A 21,892-nucleotide genomic window follows, 5' to 3' on the forward strand; every position below is an offset into this window, starting at 1 on the left:
AGGGGTAAGAGAGGGAGAAGAAGGAGGAGAGGAATTTTGGGGATGTATGTGAAATTTACAGTATGATTATGAATTTCAAGAATGTATATGGTTAGATTGTTCAAATTCGTTACTTTTGTGGATCAATTTTTGTTTATATATGTGATTTTCGTGTGTATTGTTTGATTCATGGTTGAATTTTATGAATATTGTTGTAATTCAGTATATATGCCGCAAATTTTATATTTATGGTTGGATTTTCACATATATTGTTGTGAATGAGGTGGAAATTTTATGTATATTGTTATGAATGAAGCGAAAATTTCATGTATATTGTTGTGAAATTTTTTTCATGTATATAAAAAACATGCATACATTCTGTGCATGTTTTTTTAAAACCTACAACTCCACGAGACTTCAAGTCTCGTGGAGTTGCAGACTGAATTCCAGAGAGCGATTTTAGCCTGAAACTTCACGGGATTTGAAGTCGTGTAAAAGTTTGGGCCTCCTAATCAAGTTGGTTATGAGAGGCTTAAACTTCACGGGTTTTTAAGTCCCATGACTTTTTCGCGCCGGGATCTCCTGCAACGACTGAGATCGACGACTTAGAAGGGAAAATTTTATTTATTTAAAAAAATTATTATTTGGAAAACCCTAAACCAAGCTCTGATACCATGTTAAAGTAAGAGAGAGAGAGGGTCTTGGGTAAATTTCCCTTGAATTGAATATTGATCATGAGTGTGTACATATATATGTACAAGTAGAGAAGGGTGAGGTTTGTCTTCATAACCAATGTGAGACTAAACCCACTACTAACACATCAACATTCCATAAACTTTCCCTAGCTAACCAACTGGGCAGCTCCAGAGGGTGAAATGGATGACCGATGTTAACTAAGAAATTTAACTAGGAACTGGGCAGCTCCAGACGGTGAAATGGGTAATTGATGTTAACTAAGAAATTTAACTAGGGTATTGAAATCAGATGATTTATATTAATACTCGCTTTAAACTTGCATATGAGTTCAACTAAGAAGTTCACGACTGCATACGAGAAGATGCATTATTTAGATGAATCCAAGCATGCATACGTACAACATTTAACAACAAGCGTATAATACTAAAACCTCAATCTCCCCCTAAAGCAACGGGGTCACCTCAAAGCTACGGAAAACTAATGTGGACTCAAACACACGGTCTTCACAAACTCCTCGTCCTTCAACAAAGCGCTCATGGTCTCCTTCGCCAAATGCACGTCCACCTCCAAACTCCCCTCCTCCGCCCCTCGATAAACCCCCACGGTCCCCTCCGCCACGTTCCACCTCCCGGTCCTCATCGCCACCGGACGTCCCCATCCAAAATCACACCCAAACACATCAAACCTCGGCGACCCTCCAGTGTACATCATCATCCCGTTATCATAATCCAAGTAACAAATCTTCGGATTCTCTCCCCAATTCTCAACCTCCTTGTACACCTCCTCCTCAGAAAAAGCCGCTATCTGTTTGTTCAGTAGCAACGCTGCGGCCCCTAGTCCTTTGTTTGTTAGCTCTTCGGCCGTGGTGAATCGCCCGGCCGCGCCGCACGCGTTGCCTGTGTAAGACCGGGGCACCGGATGGAGGCTCAGCAGCTTATTTGAGCGGTATCCCACCAGTATTACGTGTACGGCTGGTGTTTGCGGGTGGGGTTTTCTCGCGCGTGTGATTGACCTCCACAAGTGCGCTGACACCGCTTGCAGGGACGAGATCTTGGCATCATCGGCGCCGGCGGCGGCGATCTCTTCGTTGGCCTCGGCCTTGAGTTTCTTGACGGTGTCGGGTGAGAGGTGGAAGAAGCAGTGGGATCGAGCGGTGGGATCGACGGACACCCGCTTGATGAATTCCGCGGGGCCTTTGAACGGCATGCAGATCGGAGGCGGTCACGAGCCGAGGAACCAGCGGTCCGAACGACGGCCTACGACTAGCAATCGCCCCCGAGCGTCGATTCACGGCCTGGCCGCGTAGAAGCTTGCGACCAGCTGCTGATTGCAAGTTCCCAGAGGGCCGAACCACTCGCCGGCCGACGTCGGCTTCGAAGGAGACGCGCGACGAAGCATCCCGCCTCAGCGAGCTCGGTGACCTGACGCGCCCAGCAGATCGGCAGCGAGTTGGCCGGCGTAGCGCACGGCCCTCGCGACGACTAGCGGAAACGCGGACCGGCGAAACGACAAATGCGGGGACTTGGAAACCCGGAAATGCGATGTCAAGATGTGGATAGATTGCTCGGAGCGGAGGCCAGCGACGAACTTCCGCCGGCTCGCAGGCCTGTCGCACAGGCGATGGAACTAACGCAGAGACTGTCGTGGATGGAGACGGAGGCGCACGGCTTTCGTGGTGGTTCGTGAGTCGGGTAGTTCGGAAAGGCGCCCGCCAACACAAGGCGCTAGAAGTAGGCTGCAGAGCCCGTGCGAAGGGCTAGGCCCGGAGGCTGAGGTAAGATGACTTTCGCTCTACAGGAGGTTAACACAAGTGGCGGGGGGTTTTGGGAGGAGGAGGCCGTGCTGCGCGTAGGTGGCGGAGATAAATCTGAGATCCCAAGAGTTGAGATGGATGACTTTGTCGGTGGTGATTGGCGGTGACGGGAGAACCAATTGCCTTGAGAGGATGCGAATTTTTTGGGATTCTTCCAGATTATGCGCCATCACGAAGAATTTCGAATGTCTGCTGATGTTTAATATATTATTATTTATACTAGAGTCCGGCACACCCTCAACCACATTCTCAATCACATTCTCACACTTTCTATAATGCTAATGAGTCATGCATGATATTTTTAAAAAAATATCATGCATGACCTGATGACCCACTAGCACTATAAAGAATGTGAGGGTATGGTTAAGAATGTGATTGAGGGTGTGCCCCTAGCATTATTTTTTATACTAATTTTTATTAGTCACATGGTCACGTTGTTGTATTTAATATTACTAGTATGGAGCACGTGGACATACTTATTTTAAAGAAACTCGAGCTGCAGTCGCACAAAGCAACCACAAATCTCACTCGCCCTCCTATTGGGCTGGGCCACTTGGTCTGTGCTTTCGCCCTCCTATTGGGCCGGAAAACTCTTTGTTTTCATTTGCACGTGGCTCCGGTTACAAAAGATAGTAATCTATGGATTTTATATGCTTTGCTGATTTTAAGGGTTTATTTTAGAAAACCTCCCAACACTTTGGGCATGTTGAGCTAAACCCCCTGAACTTTTTAATACGGCTCAACCCCCAGAACTTTAGGCATTGTTACAAATAAACGGCACCTAAACTTTTTAATTATGTCACATAACTCCCTTTAACTTTTTAGTTACGCCAGTGAACTTTAGGCGCCATTGCACACAATTCTCTTATTTTTTAATTCTGCTAATACATTAATGGTATACAAAATTTAGAGGGTTATATGCAACACTAAATTTAAGGGGTTTAAGAAGGTTTAGTGCAATACCCTTAAAGCTTATGGGGTTGGATGCGGTTCTAAAATTAGCAAAGGTTATAAATCCAATGGATGTTGCCTGCAGGTTGCGATTTACTATTTGTCCTTTATAACTCGTACCCACGTGCAAGTGAAAGCAAGAGCTAGGCGGCCCAATCAGAAGGAGAGTGAGATTCGACAATCACTTTAAGCAACCAACCCCATAAGCTTCACGCGGACTTGCCAGAGAGCGAACGCACTTTGGAATGTGGTCTGCAGCTTCACTAGATTTTGAAATCCCGTGAAGTTTAAGTTTTACGGGATTTTAAACCCCGTGAAGTTTTTAATGTTTTTTCGTCATTTTCGACCCAATTTCAGTCAGGTCGTTGAAATTGAGTCGAAAATGACAATTATTTTCAAAATGAGTCATTTTTTAAAAATAAGTTTCTAAATGAGTCTATTTTAAAAATTTGTCCACATGGTATTTAAGCAGAAATAACCCATTTACTTCTCGTGAAGGTAATAATATTTGCCTAAGGGTGTGTTTGGATTTCAATGGGGTTAAGGGAAGTTAAGGGAAACTAGGTGAGAGAAGGGAATGAAAAGGAGTTCCCTTCCCATTGGTTACACCCTAATTTAGGGTAACAAATTTTATAATATTAAGAGGTGAACAAAGGGGAACTAAGGGCTTGTTTGGATTGAGGGGAATAAGGGTGAAGAGAAGTTAGGGAAACCATTCACCTCCATTCACCTTGTTTGGGAACATTTAGGAGGTGAAGTTATTCACCTTGTTTGGGAACCATTCACCCCTTAAACTGTCATCTGCACCAACCATGTATTGGGGGGTCATCTTCTTCCTCCTCATCTTCATCCTCATTCATCTCTAATCCATTGAGCATATTAAAGTATTTATCATTTCCATGATGTCTTGCAATAAATATATGAAGAACACAACAAGCTATGACGATTTTGACTTGAGTTTTATAAGGAAATGGAGCTGGAACTTTCAAAATTTTGAATCTTTGCTTTAAAATTCTCCATGCCTTTTCCACTGCATTACGTAGTTGTGCATGTCTATGATTAAATTTGTCTTTAGTATCTCGATAGGCTCTGGTGGTCCCATTTGTAAAATCCCCAAGATGATAGCGTGATCCACGATATGGGGCGATAAATTTTGAAGTATTAGCATATCCCGAGTCAACTAAGTAAAAGCGACCTACATATTTAAAATTATCTGACTTTAGTACTAACTGATTCCAAAAGAAAACTAAAAAAAATTAAAATTAAAATTTACTTTCAGGAACATTAAATTTACCATCTTCCAGTGTTGCACGAAGTACTGACATATCAGATGCTGATCCCTCCCAGCCAGCAGCAACATAAAGAAAAGTATGATCAAAGGAGCATGCTGCCATTACATTTTGAGATATGAAATTCTTTCGATTACGATACCTGTTGTGTTTCTTTTTCTTCACAATTGTAGGAATATGAGATCCATCAATTGCTCCCAATGCTTTCTGCAAATATAAAACAAATATAAAGTTCTAATATACAGATACATGGACACATACACATTTAAAAAGATTTCATAAAATATATGCTGAGAGCTCTACCTTGAAGTATGGAAAGAAATTGGGATTCTCTCGAATCTTAGGATGAACGTCTACGTCAGCCGTAGGAAGTTGGATATAATCTTGTTTCAAAGATAATATAGCATTAAGCACATTATTATAATGTCTGCTAATAGTCTCTCCTGAATGTTGAAATATCTCAGCTAATACTCGATTTGAAATGATGGTCTAGTTCGACATGGTCGAGGAACCTGCTTCATCACATTTGATTGATGAATGATGCTCGTAATCATCTCGTTCCACATGTACTCATCCTCATCGTCATCATTCAAAATCAATGCCTCTATTAGATCATCTTCGTCATCAAGTGCTTCAATATCATCAACACTAAGATCGCTTGCAAAATCTTCAAATGAATTCATCTTCAACCAAATTAAAAACGAAAAAATTAGATAACTTGTTGCAAAGAATGGATTGTAACTAGTTTAGTAAATGAGGATGCACAAAGAAAGGTAGAATTAATCAGATAATTTTGGTCGACTTGCTACCAGGGTGGAATTATGCCACTTCATCATGAAATTTAGGTCTTGGATTGACATTCATAAACAACATCCATATATAAGACAAAGAACTTAGATTGAGCTACATGAGGTCTAACTATCATCTAAAAAATACCTTCGAACATGGAAGTTATCAAGTAGACACAGGTAGATGAAAGAAATGAGCACATGTTAACGCAAAATGGAATCAGACATGTAACAACCTGAGATCTTAATTCAAACAAAATTTAATTAAACACTTTAGAATAAAACTGGAAAAAATATCAAGCAAAATCCAACTCAAAACCCATCATAGACAACGAGCACCAATTCAAACCATGGTACTGGAGTATCAGGAGATAAAAGAAATTTCCCGCATTCAAGTTGGCCAATAAATCCCTTATTACCTGATGCATGCTTGTTCTTAATAGAATCTTTTTTATTTATAACTTTCAATCCCTATAAAGTGTTACTTGCACTAATACCGAATAGGTTATAGGGCAATAAGTTCAATAACAATATTGCAAGAGTCATCCTTTTATCAATGTCCTTACTAGGAGTAAGTTATGGTACTCCAAACACCATGTTAGTCATGCTATATAGTTGGCACTAGAGAAACTAGTGAATGATGATAAAAACAAGTGTGATTGTGTTGAAGAATAAGGTCTTCTTATTAGCCACTCTGCTCACATATTCTTCTTCCCTTGTTGTGATTGTGTTGAAGAATAAGGTCTTCTTATTAGCCACTCTGCTCACATATTCTTCTTCCCTTGTCTAGTATTCTTATTTGTTAAGATTGGTCTTCTTATTAGCCACTCTGCTCACATATTCTTCTTCCCTTGTCTAGTATTCTTATTTGTTAAGATTATTGTCTTTAAACTCAAATGTATCTAGCATACAAGGCTCCCTTATCCTTGTAGTTCTGCAATCAAAGTGTTAGATGAGCTTGGTATCCGAACTATTCCATTCATTTTGCTGTCTTTCCTTCTTCAACCTGTTTCAAAAATTTAGAAAATAGATTTCAATTAAAGGCACCCAACGCTCAACCTGAATGCAAAATTCTTGAGCATTAACTGTACTGATGGTAATGGTCATACAAGGTTAAGCACTTCTACTATGGCTCTCTGCCATCGTGAATAAAGTCCTAACACTCCATTAGTACATCTTTGCCAATGTGTACCTGAAAAACAACCCCAAAGGCTTGACAACGAGCACAAATTCGAATCAAAAAACAACTACAATAGAGAGCTAAACAAGCTCGAATCATACGTGTAACTGGAAAAACAGCCCCAAAGCTCGACAACGAGCACCAATTCAAACAAAAAAAACCAACAATCGAGAGCTAAACAAGCTCGAATCATACGTGTAACTGGAAAAACAGCCCCAAAGCTCGACAACGAGCACCAATTCAAACCAAAAAAACCCAACAATCGAGAGCTAAACAAGCTCGAATCATACGTGTAACTGGAAAAACAGCCCCAAAGCTCGACAACGAGCACCAATTCAAACCAAAAAAACCAACAATCGAGAGCTAAACAAGCTCGAATCATATATGTAACTGGAAAAACAGCCCCAAAGCTCGACAACGAGCACCGATTCAAACCAAAAAAACCCAACAATCGAGAGCTAAACAAGCTCGAATCATACATATAACTGGAAAACAGTCCCAAAGCTCGACAACGAGCACCAATTCAAACCAAAAAATCCAACAATCGAGAGCTAAACAAGCTCGAATCATACATGTAACTGGAAAAACAGCCCCAAAGCTCGACAACGAGCACCGATTCAAACCGAAAAAACCCAACAATCGAGAGCTAAACAAGCTCGAAAACTGGAAAACAGTCCCAAAGCTCGACAATGAGCACAAATTCGAACAAAAAACCCTAACTATCGAGAGCTAAACAAGCTCGAATCATGTGTAACTGGAAATCAGTCCCAAAGCTCGACAACAAGCACCATTTCAAACCAAAAAACCCAACATTCGAGAGCTAAACAAGCTCGAATCATGTGTAACTGGAAAACAGCCACAAAGCCAAGTGCTTTGATGTTATGGACTTCATACAAATACACATCATATACACAAATTCACACGCACATAAAAACTCGACGACGAGAACAGATCATATACACAACATACAAGGAAGTCATAAAAACTTCATTCAAATACACAACATCCTTGCAAAAAGATTATCTAACATAAAAACCATCCAACATATGATATAATCTAAACATTCAAAATCATAATTTGTTTGACAGTAAGAAAATCACTCTTTGGAACATGAACTTCAACTAAAAGTAAGAAAACATACTACTAAACTAAATTTGATTAGTCTTGACTCTTGAGACTTGAACATAAAGTATCAATTCCGATGAAAGTTTTGTTTCTCATTAAGTAAGCTGACAAATGACCTCATTTCCGGCATGGTGCTCTCATGAGCTTGTGACATTCGTGATTGACCCTGAGAAGTTTGAGAAAACCCTTGCCAGCTCGGTTGATTAAAAGACTCATTTTGGAACTAGTGCATTTGAGATGGCTGATGTTGGAAATTGTAAATAGGCGATGGATAACCGGTCATTGCATTTTGTAAATCCATTTGTTTCTTGAGCCATGCTAACAGCATTTGACCGTTAAGCATATTAACGACATGCCTATTCTCCTTCTTTTTAATAGCTTCTGCTCCTGCCACACATAGATCACTAGTTACACCTGATAAATTCATTATCTTATCCATGCACTCTTTCATTTCAGTGGGCACCCCTTTCTTGGAATCTACTAGCTCTTTTGTAATTTCAACTCGCTGCTTTTGTAGCTCAATCATCTTTGCTAAATTATTTTCAACTTCAATACCCGATACCCGACGACGAGAAATATTTTTAAATTTACGCTTTAAACCTGATGGTTGAGCATGACGCTTTATGCTCGGAGTAGAAATATGTATTGGTTGTGATAGTGGTTGTGTACCATTAAAAGGAACTTGTGTCTCTTCCACTTCTTATACCTCCTCTGAATCACTCAAATCTATCTCGTTATTGTGTGGCCCCTCAGTATCCTCTAATTCATTATCTGAACTAGTGCTTCCTTCACGTTCATTGAAGTCATCAATAGTCCCAAACCACCAGCGTTCCTTAGATGTGTTACCTCCACATAGAAAATCCATATCATCAAACTAAGGAAAATGTTTGTTCTTAATTCTTAAATACTCATCATTCTCCTGCGGTAGAAAATTCATAATAAATATATCATAGTTTTAATTATAAAATATTCAAATTCAATAATTCTAGAAATTTAAATAATACCTTTATCAATGTCTCCCAATCTTTTGCAGTAGGTGCAATCACCATATTTTTACCTTCATCCCAACCCCAACCTGATTTATTTTGGAGTTTGTAATTAAGGGAATATTGCTTTTTCAAAATTATATAACGGTTTTGCATTTGTAGTTTGCCTCTGTCCTTTTGTCCAGTCCTATCTTTATACTCATCAGTAACCTTTTGCCATTGCTCCGTAGTGAAATAACCTCCGTTGCTCTTTCCTTTAAGAACCATTTCCTTTAATATTCCCAACAAACAATTATCTTCAGTTATAGTCCAGTTCCTTGCTCGAGGTCTTTGTTTTCGTCAAAAGTTGGTTTTATCATGGAATTCATTATATCTTCGGTCGATTACAATAAATTCAAAAAAGAGATAGCCTTTTTATAAGACTTCTTTTACACAACAAAATAAAAATTACAACTCTTGGGAAACAAACGCAGGATCGATGTTTGGATCACTGCTTGCGTGGGATCTTTGCCTGTGCCGGGGCTGGCGTTAGCGCCGTGCGACCACCAAATCACAGATTGCTGATCGAATTCGTTGAGGGGTTTATGATTATCTGACTTGGCGTTTATCGAAGTGAGAACTTGAAAACGATATCGTTATCAACGGTAAGATTATCGTTCTTCTTGGAAATCAAGTCAGCCTGGAATATCAAGGAGTCTACAAAGCTTGAGTAGCTCTGGCCCTCTCTGGCTCTGAAATAGCGCTGAATGGAATGCTCTCTGATCAGGCCGCCTCATAAAATCGGCTCTTCGGGGGATAATTTATACCTCCAGAACAGTTGCTTGGCGAAAACGACTCGCGAGACGCATTTGTGTCGTCGGATGTCGAGACAGTTTTGCCTGTCTCGACGGCGATGCAGTGTTTTGCTGTCTCGCCGCGGAACACGGTAAACGCTGTCTCGGAAAACAGTAATCCGTCAGGGAGTTTTGTTTTAATGGCCTTCCCACGTTTATCTCGTTATTCTTGCAGTTATCCACGTGATTCTCTGGCCCAAACAACGTTCCCATGTTCTTTGTAGGATTGTCTAATGGACGTGTTGTGGCATTTAGTTCAGGTGGTTTCTGACCATTGAGGCTCGTCTCCAGGTGCGAGACGCTAAAGTCTGATCTCGGACGGGGCGGAGACAAGTAAAGTTTGATATCGGCACCAGGCGAGGACACGTAAGAGACTGTCTCGGCACAACGAGACACGTGAGACCTGTCTGCGTGGGCGAGAACAGTAACAGCCGTCTCGCCCGCGAGACAGTAATACTGGTCTCGGTGAGCGAGCAAGTAAAGTCTGTCTCGCCGGCGAGACTATAAAGACTGTCTCGCACGGCGAGAACCGTCATCATGTCTCGCGTGCGAGACAAGTAAAGACTGTCTCGGTGCGAGATAGTTATCTTGTGTTCTTTTTTTGACAGTTTTGGATTGTATCTACTTTGGCTGTATTTGTATATCTTTCAGCATTTTTTAACGCCTACAGTCTTGACTGCCCACCTTCGGGTTGAGATTGTGCTATGAAGTTCTTCTTAGCCATTCTATATCATTAATGAGAATTTTAAAATAAGTTAATTAATTGAACAATAAACTAACCAATTATAATTTATGAATTTTAGCACTTTAGCTGATGAAAGAGAATAAACTGCATTTAGAAGCATAATTAATAAATAGACCTCACCACAAGGATCTCATGCATTCCCTTTCTCAAGGAAATCCCAATGTATGTTGCTTAACTAAGCATTTCTGTTACTCTAACCCATTAACCAAGTCAACAATAAACTTCAAAAGCTAAAACATCACTCCTCCAAGAAAATGATCTAAAGTATACAAACACAATGATCGTACATAAAGACAGTTCATAGGTGCATGTATGTGCATACACAAATGTTATTGAAGTCATAGGACAGATAAAAATTGAAGTCATAGGACAGATAAAAGAAAGCAAACACAAATATTATTGACTCCGATAAGATAAGAAATGAGAAACGAAAAAGCCAGGGCAAAAGAAGAAAAGAGTTTTTACCTCCTTTCTATTATCTCTTAATGGTCCACAGGATAAATTTTTAAATGTGAAATTGTATAGAGTAGTGAAAACAACTCCCATTTAAATGATACCCCAAAGATGCACTTGATAGCATGTTAAGACCATTTCATACTCTTTAGTATATCGAGCTACAGATGAGCTAATGAGTTTAATTTCACTGTTCAAATAAAAATTACACATACTCTTTAGTATATCGAGCTACAGATGAGCTAATGAGTTTAATTTCACTGTTCAAATAAAAATTACACGTAAAAATTATGCTTTAAAATGGTCTTGGTATTAGCTTGCGTGGGAAAAACAGACACAGTTTTGGTTTTCAACCAGTTTATAAAAAGAGAATACATTTAATTCCAACTACATAAGGTGACTTGGGACACGGAGGTCAACTATTTACATGAAGCCCTATATAAATGTCAATGATCAAAGAATCAAGTTTGGGAGATTTCTAATGTGAACCTTGTGAGAGAAACTAGAAAGAGATCTAGTATCATTCTAATGGTAATAATTCACAATGTCATGGACAAATAGAGATAAATGTACCCACATGTTGGCAGGCTTATACTCAAAGTAGACTGTAGGTCATCTCAAGGTATGGGACTTTATGAATCAATATATGAAATCAGCCTATATAACACAACTAATAAAATAATCAAGGAAATATTGAAGGTTTCTCGTGTATCCACAAGCCTTAGTATCTGAGATTTGCCAACAACCTGAATGAACACAACATACACAAATGCAGAGGTCCAAAACCAAGGGTCTATTTGAAATGTTAAGCAACAATAAATATAGCAATCATTCTCTGTATCACTAAAGATAAAGGATACTATTTGCAAAGACTTTACTTAGAAATAATACAGCTGGAATATTGTGATGTGTTTTCTAAATGCTTTAGTGGTACTAAAAGAAACCTCAAAATTTTAAAACATAATAATAACAGATAGAATGCACTTTTTCAAAAGCCTAATATTGTGATGTGACATTCTTTAAGCATAAGAGGCAATATTCACAAAATCACATGTATCCTATATCTTTATCCCTCTTTGAGTCAAGAACAAGCTTATTGTCAAAGCTCAAAAATAGTTTTTGTTACTAATCAGACTCATCCAGACTCATCTTAGCATAACAACAGAGGTCGTAAATTAAAGGGAGGCAAACTACAAATAGTGACAACATAACATATAAGAGTTTATAGGATGTTACCAGGTGCAGTATATGGACTTACTTCTCTTTGCTAAAAGCTAATCAATTTGGACATGAGTGGAACATACGGACATACCCAGTCAAAGGGATTTATATGGGATAATCAAATTGCTGTAGGAAAACATACCCATTCAAAGGAGCAAACAAAAAATCTAATCCACTTATATACACATTTTAACTGCAATCATTCCTAACAAAAATCTAATCCACTTAATCAACTTAACCAGGGTGACTATCATGGAATTATGCCACTTCATCAGACATGATAATTTTAACATCAGTCATGTATCATAATATAGCCTCATACTACTAGTTAAACTTGTCAAAAAATGATGTCATGTAATTAACAGGTTTGCAAAGAGATATAAGGCTAACTCTTTGTCTCACTAGTTCTATTATGTTCTCAAATTGCTTTTATACAATTACAAAATGGCTTCAAGCTTGAAGATTAATTAATCTAAAAGTTCAGTAATGATCCTTGGTGATAATAGACCTCTCCAAACCCAGATAGCAACTTTGCTTAATTACAAAACTGGCATTTTCCCCTTAGTTTACATAGGTATATATCCCCTTAAGACCAGGTAGGCTTCATAGGAATGATTGACTGCCTTCACTTGATAAATTTGACAAAGAAAAATTCCTCAAGGACCCAAAATATGGGACCAATAGGGGGGACAAGTGAGGTGTCCCCCTCCTATTGGATAATGAGTTGGCCATCATTAGTGATGACCAACTCATTATCCAATAGGAGGGGGACACCTCACTTGTCCCTCCTATTGGTCCCATATTTTGGGTCCCTGTAGCAAAGCTCTTTGACAAAATGCCAAATAAATAAGATCAGCTTAATATTTCGAAGTAATATATTGTAACAAAATTGGATTTAAGATAATGTTAGCATTATCTTCTCTTTTTCCTATTAAACCTACTTCCGCCATGGGATTCTGATATAAACTTAGATCCGATATTGCAAAATCAAACAAAGAGATTCATAAAACATCATGTTTGTATGGCAAAGATTTGGAAACCAAGTCGATATTTGTAAAATCAACATACCTCACTTTTCTTTGCCTCCTGTCGCTTGAGATCCCCAATCTGCTGAAAACCCTAGCTTCTTCTTGTTTGTTCCCCCTCAAATATTCCTATTAATAGCTCTCTCAGGTGAAAAAAATAGAGGGAAATTTCTGAAGGGAAAGAAGTAGAGGGAAATAATTTTGGGGGGAAATTCTTTGCTGCGAATTTCACTACAACTGAACGATTTTTTTCTCCGAAATTAGCTGCAACGATTCCCCTAATTCCGTTGCGAGATCTGGAACTGGAAAATTTCCACCGCCTACCCTCGCGTGAGAAGGTGGAACAAGCCTTGTTCCGCCTTTTTACAAGGAATACTTATCCCCTCTTATGACGGGTTAAATGGGCAAAATAGATCACATGAGGGTTTGTTAACTCTTCCCCTTTTTTTTTCTGTTTGGCAGGCTAATAGAGGGTTAAACCCACTTAACCCCCTATTTATCCCCTTGCCAAACACAACCTAATAGTAAAAAATTTGTTACCCCCAAATTGGGGTGTAACCAAGGGGAAGGGAACTCCCTTCCCTTCCCTTCCAATCTCTCACCTAGTTTCTCTTAACTTTTCTTCACCCCCTACAAATCCAAACAGACTCTTGGTAAATAACTTCACCTCTTAAATGTTCCCAAACAAGATGAATAGTTCCCTAACTTCCCTTCTCGCTTATTCCCCACAATACAAACAAGCCCTAAACTTTGTGGGTGAATATTGCAATTCGCAAAAGTTCGGAATATCTGCAAGCGGCGTAACCCTCTCATTTTTTGCTTTCTTCTCCCACTTCACCCGCAGTCGCCGACGCTGATCCATCGTCTTCTTCTTTAAACACAAGACGGGAAGAGGGACGATGGGTACTGAAAATTGCTTTGAATCTTCGCCAGAGATGGAGAAACTTCTATGCGAAAAGCTCCTCGATCAGCAGCAGCCCATCTCCGAGCGCTTCAGATCCCTCTTCTCTCTCCGCAATCTCCGCGGTCCTGCCCCTCGCCGAGCCCTAATGATCGGTATGATTTAATTATAGTTAGTATATCTTGAGCAATTTTTTAGGGGTATTTGCAGTTCAATACCCCAAAGTTTCATTCTTTTTTTTTTAAACTTTTGATGCCTTGAAGTTCTATTGTGGCAATTGGATAACCCCAAAGTGTAAACTTTGACGTTAATTTTGTCGTATATTAACATAGAAAAGTGAAAGAGAAACAATTTTCTTACCAAATTTCAGTTTTTTGAGTTTGGGAAAGTGAAGAACGAAGTTAGGGATCTGTGTAATCAAATTATCACGTTGACGTCAATTTGGAACTTTTGGGGATATCAAATTTTCAGTAAAGGATGAAACTTTGGAGTATTGAAGTGTAAATAAGCCTTTTATTTCTTCTTTAATGGTGGAGAGTACCTCTTGCTGGCAAAGGTAATTCATTGTGCGGCAAACAATGTTCAAATTTGATGCCACTGGCAATTCGTATTTATATTTTTAAATACAATCTTTACATGGTGGCATTGCAGAAATGGAACTATGTTCATCATTTTACTAGTTACCTGTGCCAGTAACATATCTTTTAACACTGTGACTGTATGAAGTTGGAGTTTATGTGTCGGGACTTGTTTTATGGTGGGAGATTACTGATCAAGAAACTGATGAATCTTAAGCAGCTTTGTGTAGATTTTATACTTGTTCACTTTTTGTTTCGGGATTTGGCCAATGAACTCCGGTGCCTATGGGCTATAACTGTACTAGGTTATTTGTAATCCGTGTCCAGAATTAGCTTGTTTGTGGGCGTCGGATTAGTGTGCCCATTGTTTCTTCAGTATCTGCAGGATACCTAGGAAACGACTTTTATGATACTTTTCTGCATGTAAAGTCTAACTTTCGACGTGAAGGGGATATTTACTTTGTACATTCTTCTGAACACCAACTATTTACCAAATTTGCTGTTATTAATTATGACCAAAACATTCCGTAAGATTATTTACTTTGATTACCAATACGGCGTTAGCTAATGACACAATGGCGATGATTGCTTTCTTCAAGAGCATCGTAGTTGTGTGAAAATTTACTGTGAAGCCATCAGCTTATGGGCTTGTTTCAGGTCAAGCTATATCTGTTTAGAAGTGAAGGATCTGGACTGAGATGCATAGACTCATAGAGGCCAGAGGGTATTCATAGTAGGTAACTTATAGGATTCCCTTGAGCTGGGTGTGATAGGTTATCCAACTCGTGCCTTACTTTTTGTCCCATATATGAATGTACAACAAATTTATCATGGTACTTATTCTAATGACTCTCCCCAATTTATTAGTGACAGTTCGAGCATTGCTCCTTGATTTATCGACTGAAAGTTTGAAACTGAACTTGGAAAATGATGGGCCAATCTACTTGTCGATTAATTTGAAAATGATGCGAAAGTGTCCTTACTTGTTTATAGTTACCCTGGTTAGGAATTTTGTCACCAGTTCTTAAGTTTTTAGTGTCAGATTGACTGCCATGTAACAGTGCATTTGAATAGCCTAGGCTACTGAGTTGCTTCATTTTCAAACTCACTGTCATTTCAAATTCTTACATAGCTTTGGGCTGTTTTTTATTTTTGGCAATTCTCAGTGCATTTATTGTCCACTAAATATGCTTCTGACATTCATTTTCATTATCTATATAACCTTGACCAAGTAATCCAATATGTCGACCTCATTAGATGTCAAAGGTAGATGTAACTGTTTTTCTTCCCAAATATCATAATTATGATGGAATTTGGGTTGAAGTGTTATCATGTGGTAATATGTTTCCCACTCTCAGCTACTAGAGATCCTTCAAATTTGCTTGCGCATGAGGCAGCATTTGCACTCGGTCAAATGCAGGATGCTGAAGCTATTCCTGTTTTAGAGGGGATTCTCAAAGACATGTCATTACATCCCATTGTCCGTCATGAGGTAGATTATCTTCTTTGTATTATTGCTATTCTTTTTTAATTTCTTTTTCACAAGTATGATTCCTTTCTAGGCAGCTGAAGCCCTTGGAGCAATTGGTTCGGAGGCTATTATTCCTCTACTGGAACAAAGTTTGGTATCCGACCCTGCTGAGGAGGTGCAAGAAACATGCGAATTAGCTCTTAGGCGTATCAAGGAACAAAAGAATTCTAACAATGGCGATGGTGCATCTCCATTGGAGGCTTCACCATTCCTATCTGTTGATCCAGCTATGCCTGCTCCGAGTTGCTCTTCAGTTGATCAACTAAGGTATGCCATTATTTAAATGCCCAAAATCCGTATTATGAATTTGTTACATTTTATACCCTCTCTATTAATTTTATTCATATCAATCAAGGGAAGTTCTCTTGAACGAAGAAGAGGGCATGTATGAGAGGTATGCAGCTCTGTTTGCACTCCGGAATCATGGAGAAGAAGCAGCTGTGAATGCTATAGTCGCATCATTAGGTTCTAGAAGTGCTCTCTTGCGTCATGAGGTCTGAATTTCTTTAGCTTTCACTATTTGGTCTGAATGTTAATTATTTTCACTGTTTTCCTGCTATGGGTAAATCTTTTATACTAATAATGTAATTATAAATTACATATATCAATTTTTGTGCTTATAAACTTCGACCATTAGGAATCCATTATGTAAAACTGAGGCAGGTGCTGCAAACTTTATTATCTTTTAACCACCAGAAATTCATTTTACAGAGCTGTAGTAGTAGATAGTATTGTGCACTGAAGTTCCAAAAAACTTATGGCATGTAAATAGTAGCAAGGGTTTTTGATAGCACAAAAAGAATGACAGCCGCCATTGATCCAAGTAGACACGACAGAATACTTCACAATTTTTTTATTATTATAAGCACATAACCTTTTATATTATGATATCTGCAATCTGAGATCGGTTAATAATATATAAAACATGGAACTCTTCTACCACTATTGGAGAACTATATAGTTTGGATACTAAGTGATACAGGACAATTGTGGACCCTCCATGTGATGCGATTAGGATTTATTAGAATCTTTTCTTTTATGGTAGGATTTTATTTTATTCTATGTAATCTTCTTTTTAGTTAGGATTTCTTTAGGATCTGATTTTGATATCTCTTTCTATTCTAGTTAGGATTTTATTTGATTGCATCTTTTAGTTTTGTTAGGTTTTGATTTGTGATTAGGATTTTGATTTGCTTCCTTAAATGTTTAGATTTTTTTTATATGTAATCCTCCATGAGGAATGGACATTGATGAATAAAAAAATTGAGTTTGAGAATTCTCTTTTGAGCATGTGAGGTGTTCATTGACTTGTGATTTGTCACTTTGGGGTGTGAAGTTCTTGGATGTGAGGCCCCTACGTGTGAGACCTAGTTATTTATCTAAATTTTCTCCACTTTTAATTCTAGCCATCCAATCTTAATCTTAAATCCAAAAAAAAAAGGAAAAAAGTTCACTGATGAACAGTGGCCTACAAACTGTTCATCTGTATGAACAATGATTTGCTACTTTTCAAGATCCGACACCACCTGCCTTCGATGATGCCGCAATCCTTCGCATCCGACTATGAACCACGACATTGACCTCCATTCGAGTATCGTCGTCGCCAAATCTTTTCTGATCGACCCTCTATGAGTTATGATTCCTCACCGCTACGGCCTTACGGTACAACTTTGGAAAGTTATCGAATACTTAAAAATCGACCCGCTCCCCCTTTCATATCTTGTTCAGATTCGGATACTCGCCAAAGGACACAATATTGAGAATCTCGTGCTTTCTGATCGGACCCGGTTTGATGTCGAAGGCAACACATTTTGGAGCCCTCTACTTTCGGATCGGAGTCCCTACCTCGATCCACATCACTAAGTTTGTTGTTTAACATTGCACAAATATTTTACGATATGAAGTGACCCATTATCAACAGGTTTATCTCAGTGATAGGTGGTTGGAATTTGAGTATGGGAGGTCATAGATTCAAGACCAGGATGTGATCTTTGTTAATACGATGTTGGTAGCTTATGCTTTGAAGAAGCTCTGGTTCTTAGTGATGTAATATATGGGGAAGATATCTTCTGTACAGCCTTATTTAATCTATAGAATTTAAATTTTATTCTCTTATACAGTACATTCTGTTTTCTCTCTAAATTTAGAGTCTTGCTTTATCTTTTGCTTGGCAAAATATGCTGACTGTTTAGTACTTGCTCTGCACAAAAAAATGCTGCTGTAGTTGAAAATTCGAAATGCTGCTAGTTATTTAGAATGCTCTTCACTCTTGTTCGCTTCCATTTACGGGGTTTCTTTGAGTCAATTTAAGGATCTGTGTCTTTTATGTTTTGAAGCAAATATTTAGTCCTTATGCTGTATAATTCATTGCTTGTCACTTGGTTGTGACTTTGCTGTTCTAGAGTATTACTTCTTTTTGTAACTTGTTGAATGCATGTCTATAGACAGAAAATTTCTCTCCTCTGAAACCAAGTAACTCAATCATGACGGGGAAGAAGAAAACTCGAGTTTGTTTCTTCAATCTGCTTTCTCCTAGTTGCTTAGCTGCTTTGGAACCTTCTTCGATTTCCACCAAACAAACTGTGTGCTGAAGAATACTCCAAATTCTCCGGATGACTTTAGACCTTATAGTTGTTTCTCGACTAATACATTCCCTGACAAACTGTTAAAGGCTTCCTGCAACAAAAGACTTCCCCTGGTGTGTGACATTAAAAGGAGAATCCAAAAATCTTGTTGTCATTTTAGCATCCTAAAAGATAAATGATGTGGTTTCTTATTGATTTTGATGGGTTTAAGACCTGATTTTTATGTGTATGCACCAACCATTAGTGTGACTTAGGCGTCTTAAAAGCATAGCTGACAAATTTATAGTGGGTTTGACCTTGAGGGTTATCTGTGTCGTGCTGACCCACATGTAAAGGTTGTTATTGTGTGAATTAATTACTTCCACCTCTCTGTGCAGGTAGCCTATGTCTTAGGTCAGTTGCAAAACAAAGCTGCTGCTTCTGCACTGTCTGCGATCCTCAGAGACGTGAAGGAGCATCCCATGGTTCGTCATGAAGCTGCTGAAGCCCTTGGTTCAATTGCAGGTATTAAGAAGATTCCTGCAATTTATCAATGCTGTCTGGGTGGAACTATTCTTTTTTCTAGTAGGATATTCAAAGCGCCCTGTATTATTTACAGAGTCAAAGCACCCTGTATTATTTACAGAGGTTTTACAGCTAATTATATATAATTAGCTGTATGGAACATGACTATACTATAGAAGGCATGGGTAGGATACTGTTGTAATCACTCCTCATCACATTTTTTCTGGGTTGTTCCCATTAGCGATCCTTGATTATCACTATTTCCCTCACCAGCTCATCTTATTTCTAGTTGAGCCAGAATACTTGTATTCTTTGTTGCATGGAAATGGGAATGAGTACTGGTACAGGTATGGGTGCGGGTGCGGGACATGGAAAATTTATAAAAGGTAGGGTACAAGGACACAGCTACATGCATATATTGAAATTAACAATACACGTGAGAGTAATATTGTTTTTTCATTCACTCGTTATGAGGATTTAAATTCCTATGAAGTTTTCATGTTCCTTTTTATTGTGTAGATTATAAAATGGATGTGTAGGATATTTGTTTAAGAAGTGTATGACGAGTGTTTTAAATTAATTCATGCCTTATAAAATTGAGTACACATATAAATGCATTAACATATTCAAGGAGTGTCCAAGAAGTTTCGGTGCGGGCGTGGGTATGTTGGGTAAGAGTACGACTTTAGATAGAAGTATCCATGTAACATAGCTTATATTTATCTGGGCCTTTCTACTCCCTGGTTACCGTTATCATATAGTTATCCTTGATTTTGATTGGGTATCTCACTGCATCATAAGAACCCCTAAGTGGACATGTCCAAGCAATTGACATCATGTATACTGCTCTTTTGAGTTTTTCTTTGTTTTGTTCTTACTGTTACATTTTATCATGTTCTAGATGGGGACAGTGTTGCACTTCTAACAGAATTTGCAAAGGACCCTGAACCAATAGTCTCTCAGAGCTGCGAAGTTGCTCTCAGCATGCTGGAATTTGAAAGATCTGGCAAGTCATTCGAGGTATGAATCAATCATACTTAGCAACCAGCACTAGCATCTTTTATGCATTGTTGAATTCTGACTTGATTTCCTTCTCTATTTATGTAGTATCTTTTCTTGCAGTCTCCACAAGTTCTATAGTCCAACCGTACGATTAAATACAAAATCCCAGTCTTGGGCAGAAATATTTGGCTGTGTGAATCATCAAGAGGTTCATTCTCCATTTGGACCCTGAACTATTTACTTTAAGGGTGTGCTCGCAAGAAATAATCGTTGTGATTTGATTTTTACCTCAGTGTTGCTGTTATCTATACTATTGAAAGTCTTACTATGGACTATTGGCTTGATTTCTGTTCTCAGGATTCTTTGAGATCACAATGCCATTGATAACCTGAACTGTTGCTGATTTCTGTTTAAGTCCGGTTTGCTTCTTGGTATCTCTGTGATTATGAATGTTTAATAGATTGATGTTTCCTGAAAAACACATGATTGATAAAGTATGTGAACTGTGATTAGCATTGCGTGCTCAATTTCGTCATGGAGGAGTATTTTTTCTTCTTCTACGAGTATATGAAACAGCTGAGAAATTTGACCAAATTTGAGCTGTAATTTTGATGTGTTTGTATATAGATGTATCCCTCTATTCTTACTTTTATAATTTTGCCGTGTTCCGTATCCGCACCCGTTCCGCACCCGCACCCACACCTGTATCCATGTTAACATAGGTTGGTGGTAATATTTGATGTAGAAGCCTACTCACACCATGCCCGTGCGTGCACACTGCACACACATGCACTAATAAATACGTAATGAGCTTTTCTTGACGAAAACTGTCAAGAACTCAAAATAATAGCGCAGGAAATGAGCGATATGCACATAAACTATTCAGCTCATAAATAAAGTGAGCAATGAGATCGTGCATGAACCATTTATGTGTTGGTGTGTATGATTATCAATCAAATAATGCGATATGGTAGCTATATATTGTGACAGCAATAGCTGCGGATCCAAGTGTCAACATCTCTCAAGATTGTGAACATATATAAATGTTGGAGTCCATTTCCATATTCTTTTTGTGACAAAATGTGGTTATTTAATGTTTCTTACTGTTAGATTTCAGAGAATAACCAACGAATCTGAAATGCCGAATTAGAATGTTACCTATTCAAAATGTTCCAGGGTTTTTATCGCTGCCGGCCAGATTCACGCACTCCATGATAATCATCGTGAATTCCCATTTACAGTGATGAAACAAAAATACGATTCACAAGTTTTTTTTTGAATCCTCAGATTACTGTTCACCAGAGAGAGGGAGACTTTTGTAGGCTTTAATTTGGGCATGGTTAGTTGCTTTAACTACCCATAATGGAGGGGTTATGCGGTCATGAGCGTAACCATACTTCTCCATTTCCTACATCTCCCACTCGCACATGACGAGCATAACCAACCTCTGTTACGTTGAAATAGCCATACTTTGAGTCAAGTTCATACAGACAAATGAGTCGTGTGACTAGCAAATACACCTGCGCTTGGGAGCTCCAAACTAGAAACCCGTCAGGGCTAGGATGGAGACATCAACCAGAAAACATGAAAGCAATTAAATAATAGTGTATTGAGCACCCCAAACTTATTTGGTTACATAGAATTAAGCGTATCTAAATCCCTCACTAGATCCACACTCAACCCTTTCTAAACTTCATATGTATCCAC

At 38.6% G+C, this 21,892-nt stretch overlaps 2 protein-coding genes across 4 annotated transcripts; one reads left to right on the forward strand and one right to left on the reverse strand.

Moving 5' to 3' along the window:
* LOC109835098 (uncharacterized acetyltransferase At3g50280-like) lies at positions 1,022-1,910 on the reverse strand. The gene has a single exon (XM_020403096.1). The coding sequence runs from the start codon at positions 1,879-1,881 to the stop codon at positions 1,153-1,155; it is 729 nt and encodes a 242-aa protein (XP_020258685.1). The 5' UTR covers positions 1,882-1,910; the 3' UTR covers positions 1,022-1,152.
* Positions 13,810-20,712, forward strand: LOC109850288 (deoxyhypusine hydroxylase-B). Of its 3 annotated transcripts, XR_002249393.1 has the most exons (8): positions 13,814-14,140; positions 15,922-16,055; positions 16,126-16,361; positions 16,450-16,588; positions 19,057-19,183; positions 20,085-20,203; positions 20,291-20,393; positions 20,543-20,712. XR_002249393.1 is itself a non-coding variant. In XM_020420282.1 (7 exons), the coding sequence occupies exons 1-7, from the start codon at positions 13,984-13,986 to the stop codon at positions 20,321-20,323; spliced, it is 930 nt and encodes a 309-aa protein (XP_020275871.1). In that variant the 5' UTR covers positions 13,810-13,983; the 3' UTR covers positions 20,324-20,700. The 3 variants fall into 3 exon arrangements, 2 of the variants coding, with proteins under 2 accessions (XP_020275871.1, XP_020275860.1); XM_020420282.1 differs by having other exon boundaries at positions 13,810-14,140; positions 20,306-20,700; XM_020420271.1 differs by having other exon boundaries at positions 13,815-14,140; positions 20,291-20,700.

The sequence above is a fragment of the Asparagus officinalis genome, chromosome 1 (genome assembly GCF_001876935.1).
Source record: "Asparagus officinalis chromosome 1, Aspof.V1, whole genome shotgun sequence".
NCBI lineage: Eukaryota > Viridiplantae > Streptophyta > Magnoliopsida > Asparagales > Asparagaceae > Asparagus > Asparagus officinalis.

Excerpts from the sequence above, each read along its gene's own strand:
- LOC109835098 (XM_020403096.1), bottom strand. The coding sequence starts at position 1,881 with ATGCCGTTCAAAGGCCCCGCGGAATTCATCAAGCGGGTGTCCGTCGAT.
- LOC109850288 (XM_020420271.1), top strand. The coding sequence starts at position 13,984 with ATGGGTACTGAAAATTGCTTTGAATCTTCGCCAGAGATGGAGAAACTT. Across the intron at positions 14,141-15,921 it reads TCGCCGAGCCCTAATGATCG|CTACTAGAGATCCTTCAAAT; the intron begins GTATGATTTAAT and ends TCCCACTCTCAG. Across the intron at positions 16,589-19,056 it reads GTGCTCTCTTGCGTCATGAG|GTAGCCTATGTCTTAGGTCA; the intron begins GTCTGAATTTCT and ends CTCTCTGTGCAG.